Raw genomic sequence first — 18,660 nt, forward strand, 5'->3', positions numbered from 1 at the left:
CTCTGGTTTTTGCATCCCCCATGAATGCTACTTATTTTCTAGTATTTGGCGGAGACTTATATATACACACACTGTGTACATATGATTTACGTGATGTCCTGATGCTTCGATAGTATACTTCAGTTATCCCTTCCTCCCCATCTGGAACGTTTTTAAATACCACTTCCATATTTTATCTCCGATATAATAACATATTTATAAATTTGAAGATATTTAGGAGTGAAATAATTCGAATTCTTAAAAACATTTCACAATCAATTCAAATAACTGTTAATACTGAAACTACTCTTACCCATTCTATGTGCGACCTGTTTTAGTAACAAAATACTGAAATTTTGTTAGTGATATTGTATAAAAATATTTGTAGGTTGGCAACCATGCCAATCTTGAGGGCACAGCTGGTTCTATAGAGAGTGTTGAATCACTGCCGAAAGTCGGTTGTTCTATTTTTCTCCCAAAAAAAGGGAGAAAAATAAAAGTGACGTGATCAGCTGAAAATCGGCCGGGATCACATCAAATGAGCGAGATAGTCTGAACCTAAAGGGAAAACTAATAACAGCAGAAGAGGTGGTGTCTGCAGTTTAGCCTCATCCATCATACTACCCCACCCCACCTCCCGCCCCCTCAGCCTTTTGCTTCCCCAAGATGAAAAAAATGTTCCTTCAATAAAGATTCTGCCACGTATACTCTGTCGCTAAAATGTTTTAAAAATTACTCTCTAGTGCATTGTATTGGGACACACTGGAGGAATTTACTATTGCAGAAGCTTAGCGAGAAATGTAAGCTTGATCAGGACTTGAAAACTGTCTGCGGTATACCCTGCCTGCTGTTTTAGTCAGTAATGCTTCTGGCTCTGTCCGAAAGTTCCAAAAAGTAAGCTGGAAGTACGGTCTTGTTGGAAGCAACGTCACCTAAACGCACGACCGTGAAATTAGGCGGGTGGCAGAAGTTCGCGCTGTTGCCACGTCGGAGCACAACCCAGTGTGTTCGGAGGTTTAAGGGAATGAAAGATCTTGTTGTAGAGTTGGTCTTTGTAATCCATGTCATACAAGCTGACAGTGTTTGCTCCAGAGGTCAGGGATGACACTCGAACTAGGTAACGCAGCCTCGCTTTGCTTTTGCATATGTGGCACCAGCGCAATTATCCCCAGCCGACTATTTTTATGGGCATGCGTTTAGTGCGGTTCGAAAGCATCAATTAAGAGCAGTCGAGATCGCTGCACGCATCGTTGCAGGCTTGCCTACTTGACTCGCGCACTTCTTCATTTGTTTGAAATCACGGAAGTCGAAAGTCAGCCAGTTGAAGTTCTTCTAATGTGTGGAAATGTAAGAATAAGAAGATTTTAAAATGCTATGATGAAAAACAGTCGTAATAATCCTCAAATATTGGAAATACATTAGATTAAAAGCAGCTCAAAATTCCAGACAGTATCTATCATTTTCCAGACAGGAACTTGTCAATAAGGAATGCTGTTTCAGACATTACCTAGACTCTTCCTGGTCACCAACGGCGGAAACATGTAAACAGGTGAAACCCTGGAAGAGGATACAGGTGACTGACTCCGCATTGCTTAGTAAAATCTATGACAATAAATATCTGGGAGGATAGAGGTCATTAGTGAGTTTGAGAGCGAACGTTGAGAGGGGCAGAACGAGGATTGAGCGAGGATACGTTGAAGCGAGTTGCAAGTCAAACTCTGAAGATACTATGCAGCGCCGCAATCCAATTGCGCACACTTTAGATCCAGGATTGCGCACAAATTTCAGACCTGTGTTACGCACAGATTTTGATCGAAAGTTGCCACTTTGATAGCTTTAAAATCTGTGCGCAAAACTGTTTTTTTCTTTAGACAAGAGGAGAGAGAGAGAAATTAGATATAAAATAGTAAATCATACCAATTTACTCAAACTCGAAAGTTAGGTTAGGTTAATGACTGCAAAAACACGTGTAAGTCCACACACACAAACAAACCCAACAGAAGTGAGAACGGCTTGAGAACATTTTACATCTGACAACATCGCCTCATTTTTTTTTGTGCGCAATCCTGTACATTGTGACAGCTTGTCAACGGCTTATCAGATACCACTGATAAAACCGGAAAGGTGTGCGCAATCCGGCTGTAGCCACTGTACAGTCACGGTCATAATCGCTCACTCTCTCCAGGCAGAGGCAGGTATACTTTTCCATTTACCATGCTGATCCATTCTTTGAGGGTATAAAACTGAAGTGTTGTGTTTTGCCATTTATGTGTATATTTATTACCTCTCGCACGTTGCCATTAAGCTCGCCATGAATAGCGAGTACGCCAGTATTGAGGATGGATGATGAATGAGCTACACTTCCCAGATTCGATCCCAGTTCCCTTGAGGAACGTTACGCAGTGTTTATAACGCGAGGAAAACAATGTTTCCTTAGTTTTATCTACTGATCGTATTTGGCGCTGCAGTCGAAGTGCAATTGGAAAGATTTTCACTTCCAACCAAAGACTTCAAGGCTGAACTTCGAGGTCATTCTTGAAGTATGATCGCTTCAAGTACGGTCTTCCTCCTTTCGGTCACGCCCTGACCGTCTGTTTCGATTCCTGTGATGAGTACAATTTGTTCCTGGAATCTCTAGAGCGATCGAACGAAAGCAAATCCTCTGCGCAAGTAACGACTCGAGAAGGCTCGACCAATGAACGCGAGAGAGGGAAAATGAGTGTGTGAACGGGAACTGTAGTATGATGTAGGGACCTCATCATTCCTCGTTGCTGCACCATCTCTTTGACTTATAATCTCTCCACCGAAGTTCTCGTGTTCGAATTCCGGCTTGGGCGTGGTAAGTTTTCTCCCCCTCCTACAACCATCCAGTCCACAGAACTCTCCCCCTCCTTCAACCATCCAGTCCACAGAACTCTCCCCATCCTACAACCATCCAGTCCACAAGTCTCCCCCTCCTATAACCATCCAGTCCACACAAGTCTCCCCCTCCTACAACCATCCAGTCCACAAAACTCTTCCCCTCCTACAACCATCCAGTGCACGTAACTGTCTCCCTCCTACAACCATCCAGTCCACAAAACTCTCCCCCTCCTACAACCATCCAGTCCACATAACTCTCCCCCTCCTACAACCATCCAGTCCACATAACTCCCCCCCTCCTACAACCATCCAGTCCACAGAACTCTCCCCCTCCTACAACCACCCAGTCCATGAACTCTCCTCCAGCTCGCCGCAGAGAAAAGTTGGTGGGGGAGGAGCGGTTTAGGATCTTTCCAGAACCTCGTTACTGGTTGAACACTGAATCTATTCCTCGTTTATTGGTTTGTACTGCGCGGTTGCATACATACAGGTTAGACGACATAATAAATAAATTCGTTTTTGGATTACTTCTCATGTTAGGAAAGTATTGTCGATGTTCTGAAGGAAGAAATAACATGAGTGTATAAAGAGTAATGCACATACATATAAGGTAACGGTGAATTTCTAAATCATCTGTTTCTTTTCTACTTCCAGGGAGGTTCTGAGTAACGGAAGCCTCTACTTCCCGCAGTTCCGGGCGGAGGAGTACAACTCCGAAATCCACGCGGCCACCTACAGATGCAGAGCTTCCAACCCCGCCGGCGTCATCCTTAGCCGAGAGTGTCGTCTCCGCGCTGGTGAGTACCATCTCTACACTCTTACCATTTATGTTGCTAGCAGTGTTATCATACTTTTTTAAAGTGTAAATTTATTAGTGTAATTTCATAGAAAAATCCCTTTTAAAAATTTCCTTTTCCCAGTAAAATTTCCCTTTTCAATAAAAATCCCCCCTTTTCAGTAAAAAATCCCTTTTGTCATAAGAGATTCCCTCTTTTCAGTGAAAATTCCCTAGTTCAGTAAAATTTCCCTTTTTTCAGTAAAATTTCCATTTTGAGTAAAAATTCCCCTATTCAGCAAAAATTCCCTTTTTCAGTAAAAAATTCCTTTCGCTGTCATAAAATCCCTTTTGTAAAACTTTTCTTTCCATTTTGACGCGTGTACCCTTTACCCGTCGTTCTTGAATTTTCATACGCCAATGACCCTCTTGAAATACCTTTTGATGTTCCGGTCTCCAGGACCCCTGAACTCAGTATTTGAAATCATAAAGTTCGTTAAATATATAAAGTTGTCCAGGAAGGTTCTTTTGTTATATGTCTCGTTATATGTGGTTTAATGGCTGAAACGTAGTCCTATATTGGAATTGCGATTGCACGTTATGTAAAGCTAGAGCTGAAAAACGATATTACGATTTTTCACACAACTATTTAGCTAAGATAGGCAACACCTTTATATCAGTGTTGCCACATAAGGAAAATTCCCTCGGCGTAGGGAAATTAAGATTAAATTTTAGGTGAAAAGGGAAACGTATGAAGAATATCAAAACTGCGGGCAACATCTTCAGAGCAGTGTTGCCACACAAAGGGCAGTTTAGGTGAAAATGGAGAAGATAAGCTGTTATGTATATTGAGGAGAAATTTCAATATCTCTTATTCATTTATTAGATTCAAGGTGTTTTAAAGTCGGAACGACATGGTTTGTTTCTTTCATCACCTAATTCATCCTCCTCCACCCCCCCCCCCCCAGATGCTCCTTTCCAGAGTTAAAGTTAACATAATGTAGGGCTGCTCTACCACCTAACTCAGGACAAGGAATTAAAAGGTTGGAATATATGTGAAAAGCATTAAACAAAATGGTACAGAATATACAGGGTGATTATAAAGTCTCGAACAATTTTTTTTAGAAAGAAGATTGAGAAAAAACAAATGTATTGAATGAACTCCCTAGTGCTTGGTAACACTTAATCAAGATCGAAAGAAATAATATCTGACACAAAAAGTTGTGTATAGAAGAAATTCCGTGAAAGTGTCACTTAAGCCTATTTCCACATAAACACTCTACTTGCCTACACATGAATCCCAATGTCTCATCGTTTCACCAAACACCTTTGAGACCATTGCCCGTATCATGTTGAGCACAATGTGCTGGATACGTTGGCGTAAGTGATGAAGAGGGGTGATCAAATCTTCCTCCTTCACTGCCTGTAACACCCCTGCAGACAGTTTCACGACCAGCATAGTACTCCCTGTCTAACATGTGCACCACCTTAAGGCGGTTGAAACGTTTTTTATGGAGTAATGGAGTATCTTTCGTACAGTCACTGCTTAAACTTTTTGTTGATAGTTTGGGATTCCGGATGATGGCATTTTCTATCCGTTGCACAGTTCCAGCTGCTACGCTGGGCCTTTAAGAACGTTTAGCATTGTGTACAGTACCTATTCGCTTGATGTTAGCCCTGGTTTGGGGCAAGTTTGTGGAATTTCCTTGGAAACGTTGTGTGGGCCTTTTGGAGCTTAATCCCCCCCCCCCCAAACATCCACACGCCACAGCTATTCTCCCGTTACGCGTACTCATGGTAATGATTATATTAATTCTTTTGTATTATTGAAGTGTTAAAATATATTTTTTATTTTATGGTTTTAATCCTTTTACGATTTAATGGTTCTTCATGGATACTGGTTCAAGTTTATATTTTTTTGGTTGTTTTTTGTAGTAGTCAGCATCTTTCATATCACCCACAAGGAAAAGAAGAAATCAACTGTTTCCACAAAAATGGATCAAAACATTATAATCACCCTGTATTAAAAAAAAAAAATAGGAGCACACACACAATATAAGTCAACATTGTATCTGAAAAGAAGTAACTAGTGACATCAAAATTTTCGCATATTTTTCGCAAAGCGTACAATTTGATATCAACAATCCGAGCATTAAGTTACCTATGTATTTCTTTCTTATATTCAAACCATTCGATAAATCCTAGAAGCCTGCAAATTTATATTTTCTATTCGTGTCAATGTACGAGTAAATTAAAAGTTGCGAAGTTTCATGCTCGCAATTTCGATTATTTAGATGACGGGATATTTTGTACCTAGGAAAGGGAGTAGTCCAGTTTAGCCGGTTCTGAAACCTCTTGTGAGGAGCTGAAGTGAGGAGCTCGCCTTAATGGATTTCTCTTGTAAGGCATGAGCTCTATTTGATGGCGCAGTGTTGCTAGCTTCTTACTCGAAAAAATCACCAAGGTTTTTGGGGTAACCTAACCTAAAACAAGGAGCTGGCAACCTTTTTCTCGCAGTGTTGCCAGCTTCTCACTCGAAAAAATCACCAAGGTTTTTGGTTTAACCTAACCTAAAGCAAGGGGCTGGCAATCTTGCTTGAGGCTTCTTAATGGTTTGCTCTTGTAAGGCATAACCCCCCCCTCTCTATTTTCTCGCAGTATTACCAACATCTTACTCGAAAAAAATCACCAAGGTTTTTTTTTCTTGACCTAACGTAACCTAAAGCAAGAAGCTGGCAACCTTGCTTGAGGCTTGTTTTACAGTGCATAAAGCAAGGTTGCCAACCTACTGGTACTTTTGCCATAGCCTTTTACAAAAAAGAGAGAGAGGAGAGAGAGGGAAGAGTTAAACAGCCGACAGCCTACCTACAGCTTTTTTTTGTCTAACCCAACCTAAAGCAAGGGGCTGGCAACCTTACTTAAGGTTTGCTTTACAGTGCATAAAGCAATTTTTGTCAACCTACATATACTAAACAAGGAAAGCCGGCACTGCCGTAAAAGAGAGAGATGGATGGATGGGAACACTACACGGGTTCAACGTCATCAAATAGAAATCATGCCTTACAAGAAAACCATTAAGGCATGATTTCTATTTTCTCGCAGTGCTGCCAACTCCTACCTACACTTTTTTTTTAGTTGGCAAGGGCTAGAGAGAGAGAAAAACTTATAGCTGGGAACGGTAATGAGCGAATGCGCCATATCGTAATTTTCCAACTCCCGGGGGCCAATGTTTGTATATCGCGACCTTTGTAAACCTCTCTCGGGGGAACGACGTGCCGCGCACACACACACACACACGCACACGCACACACACGCACACACGCACACGCACGCACGCGCGCGCGTGCGCAGCCAAAATTTTTGAATTTACGGCTGGAAAAATGTTTTTCTATGACATGTTTTCGTTCGAGGCAAATTCGTAGGTAGATATTGTTAAATAAATATTAATATTGTAAATATATATATTGTATTTAGTTTTTCGGTATCGAAAAGCGACTGTCATATTGTATTTGAAAAAATATTATGCTTTTGCCTGTGGATATCTAGAAAAACGACAATTTCGTTCCCTCTCCCTCTCTGTATTTTACACGGAAAGCATTTCCCGTCAACTAGAAAGAGTTGCCAACACACGCACACTATTGTAAGAGAGATGGATGACTGGGCGGGGCGGCATTTCTGGCTATTCACAGTGGCGGATGTACTTTCTCCCCGCCACCAGGCATAGTTGCGAAGTGCATGTGGCTGAAATCTTGGATTTCTATTGGTCCACGTTGCGTTGGCTAACATATCATTTTTGACGTTATTAGAAAACCGTATAAAACTTAAAGCGCTGGTGTATAAAGTTCTGTTTCATTTTCAACGTTAGTGAAGAGCATTTCCGCAGAATTTCTAAAAGTAAGTAACTTTGTTTCTTAGCTCGCATGAGTTGGCTTTTTGTGGAAGAAAATATACTCACAAAACATACAAAAAGAGAGAGAATATAGAAGGTGTTTCATGTCTCTCTCTGCTTTTATATATTTGAAGCATGCATCTTGGTAGCTGGAATATCTTTTTTCTTCCGTGTGCCGTTGTTGGTAGGTAGGAAATATGTGTGCGGGGCATATTTCAAAAAAATAAATGTGTTAAATTGTTAGAGGAAGACAGGAAAAATAGAGGAGAGTTGCGTGTTTTTGATATCTAATGGAAGTACTGATTGATTGATTGAGTTGGCGTTTTTTTTAAGTCTATTTTATGCACAGTAAGGCTAATCTGGACTGGACCTACAGTTTCAAGAACCACTTATGCCCCCACCGGGTATCGAACCCCTGATTACAAGACAACGACGTTATCGCCACGTCATCGCAGAGGCTAGTGGAAGTACTGATTGATTTGATGTTTTAAGTCTATTTTATGCACAGTAAAACTAATCGGGACTGGACCTACAGTTTCAAGAAGCACTTGTACGGGTATCGAACCCCTGATTACAAGACAACGACGTTATCGCTACGTCATCACAGAGGCTAGTGGAAGTACTGATTGATTTGATGTTTTAAGTCTATTTTATGCACAGTAAAACTAATCGGGACTGGACCTACAGTTTCAAGAAGCACTTGTACGGGTATCGAACCCCTGATTACAAGCCTACCGCTGCGCTATCGCTGTGCTAACGCAGAGGCTAGTGGAAGTACTGATTGATTTGATGTTTTAAGTCTATTTTATGCACAGTAAAACTAATCTGGACTGGACCTACAGTTTCAAGAACCACTTATGCAGGTATCGAACCCTTGATTACAAGGCTATCGCTGTGCTAACGCAAAGGCTAGTGGAAGTACTGATTGATTTGATGTTTTAAGTCTATTTTATGCACAGTAAGGTTAATCTGGACTGGACCTACAGTTTCAAGAACCACTTATGCGGGTATCGAACCCTTGATTACAAGCCTGCCGCTGTGCTAACGCAAAGGCTAGTGAAAGTACTGATTGATTTGATGTTTTAAGTCTATTTTATGCATAGTAAAACTAATCGGGACTGGACCTACAGTTTCAAGAACCACTTGTGCGGGTATCGAACCCTTGAATACAAGCCTACCGCTGCGCCATCGCAAAGGCTAGTGGAAGTACATAGTTATTCGAATCTTATTTATTTAAAATATTTAGTTTTTTTTTATGCACGCTTATTGATTTTAAACCTAAAATTAAATAAAATCCGGCAATTATATCCAATTATACTTATGGCTACAACGAGCATTTGCAAAAAAAAAAAAAAAATAGCTTGAGATTTTTTTACCACGTAAACAAAATAGCTGACATGCCAAATATGAACAGGCTATATAGATTTGAGAGAGAGATGGATAAAAAAAGTTAATTAAAATTTAATTTCATGATTGCAACACGGAACTTAATGATTGATTTAGTTTATTTTATTTTACGTTTTGTACCTCTTGGCTAATTTGCGAAGATTGGGGATGAGTGATGAAATGGACATTCACAAACAACCAAGCCCGACCAGGATTCGAACCCGGGACTCTTGGCGTCGCAGCGCAATGTGCTAACCACTCGGCCACAGGGTTGGGCAAGTGTTGGTATATACATAGATCAAAGTTACATGGTTCTAGGCCCCATAGGAACCGAGAAAATCAATGTCTTGGAAAACGTCTTAAGACAAATATCTCAATCTTTAAGAAAGTCGACTTCCGGTATCTCAAGATGTTACTTCCGGTCTGTCAAGAAAATTTTCTTAAGACAAAAATCTTAAGACGTTTTCCAAGACATTGATTTTCTCGGCTCCTAATTGAGCTAGGATGATGATTTTAGGTTTGTTGGATAGGATTCGACGTGAACTATTCGACTAGCAAATAAAATCGATTCTACCCCCTCAAGTTTCGGAAATACAGACAATTTTTTATTTTTTTGAGAAACTTGATTTGCAGGCTTAGTTTTTGCCCTAATTCGAAAATTTTAATAGCATTCGATACAAAATTAGAAGTACTCTACAACTTATTGGAGGGATGATGACTACTGCCTGCTGTTTTCGAGTTATTTTGGATTAAAATTTCAAGATGTAATTTCTAAGATGTTTTGTAATTCATCAACTATGGGTTGTAGGAAAACGATTCTTGCTCTATCTGCTATCGCTCGACGAATACTATAAACATAAATAATGCTTATGGTTTGATTTTTAAAATGGCGAGCGGAAAATAACTATGTTTTCTGAAATTATGATTTATACTTCATATGCCAAGAGGGCTGAGGGTTAGAAAAAAAAAGATTGTTTGGTAGAATTATGCACACATAATATTTTTGTGTTTTCTATACACAAGCTTAATTATTTTTTTTCAATTATTTACAGGATTCATTAAGAAGCAAGAAGTAGCATAAATAGCACACTCCCACCAAACCCAACACCATTGTGAATTATTGCACAGTATTTATTTTGTGGCACTCCACTATATATATATAATAACATACCCACAAATATTTTCAACAAGATGCGCTCCATGAAAAGTTGTCCTGTGTGCAAGAGAACCATATCAAGCAAACGTTTTGCAAGACATTGTCGCACCTGCGTGCCAGGCAAGCATTTGGCTGCCACCGAACCATGTCCCAGGTGCGGTATACATATTACCATTAATAATTTGAAGAGGCATATAACATCATGCAAAGTTGTCGTCGGAGCACCTGTTCCACAACCGTCGACCAGCTCGACCAAGAGGAAAGCGGAAGCCGACTCGCCACCATCCGCCAAACGCGTCAAGCCTGTGACAAAAACAAACCAGTCTGCTTTCCAGCAGTTGTTAGAGGATTTTGTCATCACTTCGGAGGGCTCATGCGACGTGCGTAGCTTTTTGGAGAACGTGCGAGCCGAAATTATTTCCATCCTCGGCGATGCACTGGCTACGTACTCCACCAAATTCTACGCATCGCTACGTTGCCAGTACAAGAAGCCGTCCGATGAGATTTACAGCTTCTGCCACAACACCAAGGCGAAGACGCTGCATCTGGCGGATGTCGACAACCTCGAGGTTATCTACAACCAGTTTACCGATGAGCTGGTGGCAAAACAGGAGGAACATCAAGCTAAAGGCTCGGGGGGTTCGCTGTGTGGCGAGCCTCACGAACTGTGCGTCAAACTTTGTAAGTTCATGCCTCTCTCCGCCTCCAGCTACGTCCCCTTACCACCTACCATTGTGGAAAAGAAGGCCGTCCTGAACATTCAGAACAATGACGCCAAGTGCTTCGTATGGTGTGTTCTGGCAGCGTTGCACCCTGTCGACCGGAAAAATAATCCACACCGAGTTAACCACTACCTACCCTACGAGTCAGAGCTGGAAGTTGCGATGGCTGGGATCAACTACCCGGTGGCGCTTTCGGACATTCGAAAGTTTGAGGTTCGTGCGCGGTTGGCTATCAACGTTTACGGTCTCACTGACGAAAATGCGGTGTACCCTATTCGCGTGAGCGACGTAAACGTTGATGGTGCGCAGGAAATTCACCTTCTGCTCATCAAGGACGAGACCCATCACCACTACACCCTCATCCGTTCCCTCTCTAGACTTGTTTCGAGCCAGCGGAGCAGTGATAGTCACCACGTCGAGGTGTGTCGCAGGTGCTTGTCAACTTTTGACAATCGAGAACAGCAGGATTACCAGCGCATCAGAGGTCCCAACATCGCTGCAGAGAAGCTCGCTCGCCACAAACTTTATTGCAATGCCAACGAGCCTGGGGTGGCAGTCTTGCCCAAACCTGGCACCGTGGAGCGTTTCCACATGCACGGTGCCATGGTGGAGCACCCCGCTATCATCATCGCGGATTTCGAAGCCTTCCTCAAACCCCTGTCCACTTGCGATCCCGATCCCGAAGTTTCCTCCACCACCCCTTACCAACTCCACGAGGCATCCAGTTTCGCATACGTTGTGGTGCGACGTGACCAGCATATCGCCCCCGAGCCCTACGTGTACCGTGGTCCCGACGCCGCCAAACACTTCCTCGAGAGGATGGTTGTCGAGGCCAACGAGATAGGGAAGGTACTGTTGGCCCCCAAGTCTATGCTCCCACTGTCTCCCGACGATCAGCGTAGACACGACGAGGCCATCGCTTGCCCTGTCTGCGTCAAGGAGTACACCGCCAACAACCGTAAAGTCCAACACCACGATCACTTTAACGGTAGGTATGTTGGTCCATGGTGCAACGGATGCAACCTCGTGGCCCGGGACCCGCGATTTATCCCTGTGTTTTTTCATAATGGCTCGGGATACGACTTCCACCATCTGGTGCCTCACTTTGGGTACGACGACATGCGAATCAACGTCCTGGCGCAGAACGAGGAGCGTTACATTAGCTTGAGCAAGTGGGTGCGAATCCCAGGATCACGCTCTACCGTCGAGCTTCGCTTCCTCGACTCCCTGAGGTTCCTCCCGGCCAGCCTCGATGCTCTCGCGGGGAAGCTTAGCGACGAGCAAATGCTCATCACCTCTGCGAATTTTCCGAACTTGGACGCCGGTCTCTTCAACCGTAAGGGGGTCTACCCCTACGAATATATTACAGACCCTTCCAAGTTCGCAGAGACGTCGCTACCTCCTCGAGCAAACTTCTACAGCAAGCTGCGAGGCTCGAACATCACCGACGAGGAATATCACCATGCCCAGTCCATGTGGCGCGAGCTGGGCTGTCGAACTCTCGGGGACTACCACGACGCCTACCTCAGACTTGATGTGACGCTCCTCGCCGACGTGTTCCAGACGTTCCGTGCGACCGCGAAGACTATCTACCAGCTGGACCCTGCCTACTTCTACAGTCTCCCCGGACTGGCGTGGTCAGCCATGTTTCTGGTGACGAAGATCGAGCTGGAGCTTCTTTCGGACGTGGACATGATGCTGTTTGTGGAACGTGCCGTGCGGGGTGGAATGGTCCAGGTGTCGCAGCGACACTCGCACGCCAACAATCACCACATGTCCACCGGCTACGACCCCTCACAACCGTCCAGCTACATCATGTACACGGACGTCAATAACCTCTACGGACACTCCATGATGCAGCCACTCCCTTTTAGAGGCTTCGAGTGGGCTGACCCTTCCAACTTCGACGTCGAAAGCTTCGACGATTCGGAACATGGGTTCTTCGCCGAGGTGGACCTTGAGTTCTCCGAGAAGCTGCAGGATTTGTTCAGCGATCTTCCCCCTGCACCCGAGTTCAAGTGCCCACCCGATTCCAACCAGAAGAAGCTCGTCATGGATTTCGAGTCCAAAGAGCGTTATGTCCTGCACTACCAGAATCTCCGGTGGTTGATGAAGCAAGGGGTTACCGTCCACGCAGTTCACCACATCCTCAAGTTCGAGCATTCTCCATGGTTGAAGCCATACATCGAGCTCAACACCGAACATCGCACAGTCGCCACTACTGATTTTGATCGCGATTTCTTCAAGTTAATGAATAATGCGGTGTTTGGCAAAACTATGGAGAATGTACGGAATCACATGGACATAAAATTGGTAACGAGGAAAGCACAATGTCGCAGGCTCGTAGCAAACCCGTTATTCAAATCGAGGACCATTTATAATGAGCAGCTTGCTCTGGTGCATATGAGGAAGAGTGAGGTGAGGCTCGACAAGCCAATTTATGTTGGTGCCTCAGTATTAGACCTGAGCAAGCTGCACATGTTCGAGACGTACTACGTCATATTACGTCCACATTATAGCCACAACATCTCGCTTCTCTACACGGACACGGACAGCTTGGTGTACCAAGTCCACTCAGCCGATGCATACGGGGATATAGTCACGGTACCATCTTTGGTCAACCTCTTCGACACCTCGGGCTATCCCCAGCCGAACCAGTACGGCATCCTGCCCCGAAACAAAAAAGTGCCTGGCAAACTCAAAGACGAGAAGGACGGTGATGTAATTCTCGAGTTTGCGGGTCTTCGCGCCAAGGCCTATGCCATCAAAGCCGAGGGCGGCGTTACCAAGAAGGCCAAGGGTGTCGGCAGACAGGTGGTTCGGGAGCATCTCGCATTCGAGGACTTTGTCGATTGCCTCAAGACCAGGCCGTCGGTTCTAAGAGAAGAACAGCGCATCCAGAGCGTCGACCATGTGTTGACCACAAACAAAGTTAGAAAAATTGCCCTGGATCCCAACGACGATAAGAGGTGCGTTCTCGAGTGTGGTATTCACACATTGCCGTGGGGGCACTATCGCTTAGCAGAAAGCAAAACCTGCAACATATGTCCATCTTCAACAGAAGATTCATAAAAACAAAACAAAACAAAAAAAATCATGTTGTTAGTTATTACAAAAAAAAAAAAAAAACATTGACTGTCATTACAAAAAACTTTGACTGTATTCTTAAATAACCAGCATGCCTATGAATTTGTTCGGTTTCAAAAAACAGATCATTATGGAAACCATACCAGATCATGAAGTCTTACCTTCCGTGTTACCTAAACTCAACGGTCTGTTGATCATTCACCTCAACAGCATTTGGACGAAACTGAATGACGATGTGGGCAAGATGTTTTATGTTTTTAATAACAATTTACATTTCTACGAAATTCCGATCGACAGGAAACTTCAAATCACCGTGAATCCGGAAAACGCAGGCGAAATCAAAATTTCTACCGGCAAGAACATTTTTCGAATCAAGCACGACAAGATGCTTTCTAACATTACGTACGATGTTTCTGCAGGAGATTATTTTTACGTGGAACTCCTCGGAGATTACGACAAACTTATTCCTCTCTTCGTAGAATTACGAATCGTCTATCCTATTATAAATAACCGTTAACCAAAAATGCCTAACGACATTTTCGGCAACACCAAGCGTGTAGACCACGCAGAAGAGATTCTCATGTTGGACATTCGAGTTAAGAAGTTGAGGACCGATTTGATCGCTTTGCAGGAAACCTTAAACAAAAGTTTAGAGTCGGAAATCGCTACGCTCCAAACGCAATGTCTCGACCCCATTCTGAAAATCGATTCCGAACTGAAAACGCTGATAAAAAATTATGTCGACGTACCTTCTTACGACAGCGTTCAAAATATACAGTTGAGCGTGGATTCGCTTCAAAATGATTTGGCCAAATTACAGCAATTTCAATCGAAAAATGAAGATTTGGAAAAATTGAAACTCGAAATCGAAGAACGAACTTCCGCAATAGAAAAGAATTTCTCTGAACTTCAAACCGTCGTGAGCGATATAGACGCAGAACGCTTGCATGTCGTCGTTTCCAAATTACAAGAAGAATTCACCAGCACGTTGGAAGAAATTAAATCCAAGTTGCAGACTTTGGAAGATATAATGACGAACCTACCATCGTCGGACGAACTGCAGCTCATCGGTAAAAGCGTCGCGAACATAAAAATTCAATTGGAGGCCTATTAAGATTTCGAACACATTCAAACCACCATCGCTACGCTTCAGGCGTCCTTGGAATTGATCAACGAAGAAGTTAAAAATATTCACGCTGAAGCGAGAGCGTTGACGAGCATTCAAGACACGTTGAGCACGGTTCAGCAGAAGATCGAATATTTAGAAAATTTGAACGTCGAAACGAATCTCGCTCATTTTCATCACGTACTCGACAACATACAGGGTGACTTGGAATCATTACGGACGAGCGTGTCTTCGAGCGAAGATTTGGAAAAATTGAAAACGGCGGTGACGGCACTATCCGAATCGAGCGACATCAAAAGTTCATTGAGCGATCTCGAGAGTAAAGTGGCCAATCTCCCCACCTCCAAAGAATTGCACGCTTTGAAAAGGAACATATCTCGAATGCTGAAACGATTGGAAACGGAAACGGCGAACGTGGAACAGATTCGGGACGAAATTAGTTCGCTGGTGTCGACGCTGCCCACTTCGCAGAGCGTCGCCGATCTTCACACGCAGTTTACAGAGATGCGAAGCATCGTGAACGATCTTACCGAGAAGAGCTCGAAATTGAATCAAGTCGAGAACCTTCAGAATATTGTCGTCAACATCAGAGATCAAGTTGGAGTGCTGGAATCAACGCAGGAATCGACGCTGACCTCTTTCGGTGCCAAGTTGCAAGAACTCAACGAAAACTACAAGCAGTTGAACGTGGAAGTGAAAATCAAACCGTCGTTTTCTGCCGTAGCGGATACCATAATCGAGCATTTGCTGCCCATCGAAAATAAACTCGGACAAGTTCACAGTAATCTGCTCGGCGTCGACACTAAATTCGCTAAACTGCATTCTCTGCAAGCCATCGAAATCAACAGCGTTCCCAATCAACAGAGAATCTCCACGTTCGTCGAAGGTAACAAACTGTACATGTTGCATCCTTATCATCCGTACTACAAGTTTCTCCTCGATGGCACGATTCAGATAAACGAATTTTCGTACTGGTCTCACGGCAGAAAAGCTAGCGTTCCTACCATGACTTTGATATCGAATCGTGGTGTCCAGAAAGCAGGAAACATTCCTCTGGCACGTTGGAACGAAACGCGCAACATATATGAAATACACGAAGACGAAGATCTCACCGTTTTCGACGTGAGTGCCGGCGATAAGCTGATCGTTCAAAACACGAGCGAAGTGCCACCTTCTTTGAATCCCATCACGCTTGTGCTTCTCTTGAAACGTAATCTCTAAAAAAAATGTCTAGGCAAGCCATCGTCGAAGAATTGCATAAACCTGCACGCCGCAACTACGAACGTTTGGCTGTGGTAACCAAGGGCATCGACGACCTCTGGCAAAGCGACCTCGTGGAGATGAGCAGTCATCCTACGGTCGAAGATTTCCAGAAAGCATTGTGGAACCTCAAACAGCATCACTAGGATGGGCGTGTTCCATCTCACGAGCGAATCTTCAATCTTGAAACTCACGCTGCACGACGACATCGTCTATCCTAAATCCGTGGCTCTGCGTGCATTCTACAGCATGTACCTCATACCCAATGTTACGCAGCACAACAACAAAATTAGCGTCGGAAGCGAACACATCGTCGTCACGCCAGGACAATACAATCTTTCCACTTTGCAAGCTCAATTACCCAAAGGTACATACCTTTCTCAAAATTCGGTCACGCACAGAGTGGAAATCCTATCCGCGACGGAGACCGTGGACCTGGGCACCATGGGAGAACTTTTAGGTTTCGAGAACGACACCAAACTCGAAGCTGGCATCAAGCACGTGGCAACCAACATTCCTAAATTCTTGGCCATAGAGACTCTGAACGTACACTGCAACGTGGCCGAAGGTATGATCACGAAATCTTCGGACGGATTGTTAGGAAGTCACAAGCAGACGGGAATCATAGCCACTTTCAAACCAAGTTCCGAGTTCATGGAACCGATCATCTACACGCCCTCTTCGCCGATCTATTTTCCAGTATGTCGCAACCGCATAGACGACATAGAGTTGGTGGTGACGAACGAGAAAGGAGACGTGGTGGATTTCGCAGGTGCCACTACGACGGCCATCGTGGAGATCAACGTATAATAAATAACCATACATGTAAAATGGAGCAAATCGAAAGTTACGAATTGCAATCTTTCCCTCCCAACCGTCGCACGTTCGCCAATCTGAACGAAGCGAACAGGGAGATCGAATACGACGTGGACGTAGGCGACGGGTTCGTTCATCCTCACAGAGCGGACCTCTACCTTCAATTCGACGTGGTGAAGAAGGAAAGCGGAGACGCGTTTCCCGCAGCAGCAAACTTGATACTCGTGGACAACTTCGTGCCTCACCTGTTCTCGCAGGTGGAGGTGAGGAAACACAACACCGTCATCGACAGAATAGATTATCCAGGCATCACGTCGACGGCAGTGGGAACGTTGAAATTATCCAAAACGGACGCAGCGTACTACCAGGCCGGGGGATTCGAAGCCGGGACCAAAATATCGACGAGAAGTCACACGGTGCTCTTTCCCATGCGTCTGCTGCCTGGTTTCTTCTCGGACTACAAGGAGATCATGTGGAAGGGAGGACTGCGCGTTACGTTTCGAAGAGCGGCCAACGACAACGACGCACTGATGCGATACTCTACTTTGGGTCCGGACGCCACCACGCCGATAGCCAACACTCTACCCGAAGCAGCCAAGTGCGTCATCCGGAGCATGGAATTGAGAATGCCGGTGGTGGAATACGAAACAAACTACGCCCTCAAGTACAAAGCGGAGATCTTGAAAAGTCCGCAGGTGCCGATTCACTTTCACGGTTACCAGTGCGTGCAGAAGATGGCGTCGGGGAGACACATGGAATTCGACGTGACGACGCAGTTCAACAACATACAGTTCGACATGCCAGATTTCGTCGTAGTGCTCTTTCAGACCGGACGCGATAACGATCAGGAAAAAGATTCCAGCAAGTTCGACGACTGCAAGATCAAGAACGTTTATCTGAAGAATGGACGCAACGAAGTGTTCCCGCGCGAGAATTACAACCTCGACGTGACCAAAGACGATTACCTCAAACTTTACGAAGCTTACACAGCTTACAAACGCGTGACCGAGGGAAGCGTGGACATGTACTACACGCCCAGCGAGTTCAAAGCACGGAGACCCATGACCGTCATCAACACATCTAAGAGAAAAAAGGTTGTGGTCAACGATCGAACCAACATCAAGGTCGTCTGCGAGTTCCACGATGCCTTGCCCGAGGATACCCTATGCAGTGTCATCCTGATTGCAGAGAAGTCCTTCGCCTACGACGTGAAGAACGAGAGGGTCACAGAGCAGTTTTAACAAGTTTTTAACATTTTTTCTTGCACAATAAGAAATTTTCTGCACTAGCACAATCAGTTACAATGGCACAATACGAATTTCACTAGTTCAGATCAGTTACAAATATCAATTTCATTAGTTATCAGTTACAATATCTTTTTGCACTATAGCACGAGACAATCAGAAAATTTGCACAAAAAAATTTGTTGTTGTTTTTACACGTGAAAATTAACAATAAAATTTCTTTTTTATCGTTTCAGATGCTGTCGAAACATCAAAAACACATACACATACACTAGAAAAAAGCATGCAACTTTATTTGTAACACACACATACATTCTCCATCTTCATCAAGAAAATATTATAATAAACATAATTATTT

The 18,660-nt window shown here is 43.9% G+C and overlaps 1 protein-coding gene across 1 annotated transcript in view; it reads left to right on the forward strand.

Moving 5' to 3' along the window:
* Positions 1-18,660, forward strand: part of LOC145989730 (cell adhesion molecule Dscam1-like) — a 505,150-nt gene that overhangs the window by 213,046 nt on the left and 273,444 nt on the right. The window contains exon 2 of the mRNA XM_083125004.1: positions 3,496-3,638. Within this exon, the coding sequence (XP_082981130.1) occupies positions 3,496-3,638 (143 nt within the window). The remainder of the gene's footprint in view (positions 1-3,495; positions 3,639-18,660) is intronic.

The sequence above is a fragment of the Lepisma saccharinum genome, chromosome 7 (genome assembly GCF_977018435.1).
Source record: "Lepisma saccharinum chromosome 7, izLepSacc3.1, whole genome shotgun sequence".
NCBI lineage: Eukaryota > Metazoa > Arthropoda > Insecta > Zygentoma > Lepismatidae > Lepisma > Lepisma saccharinum.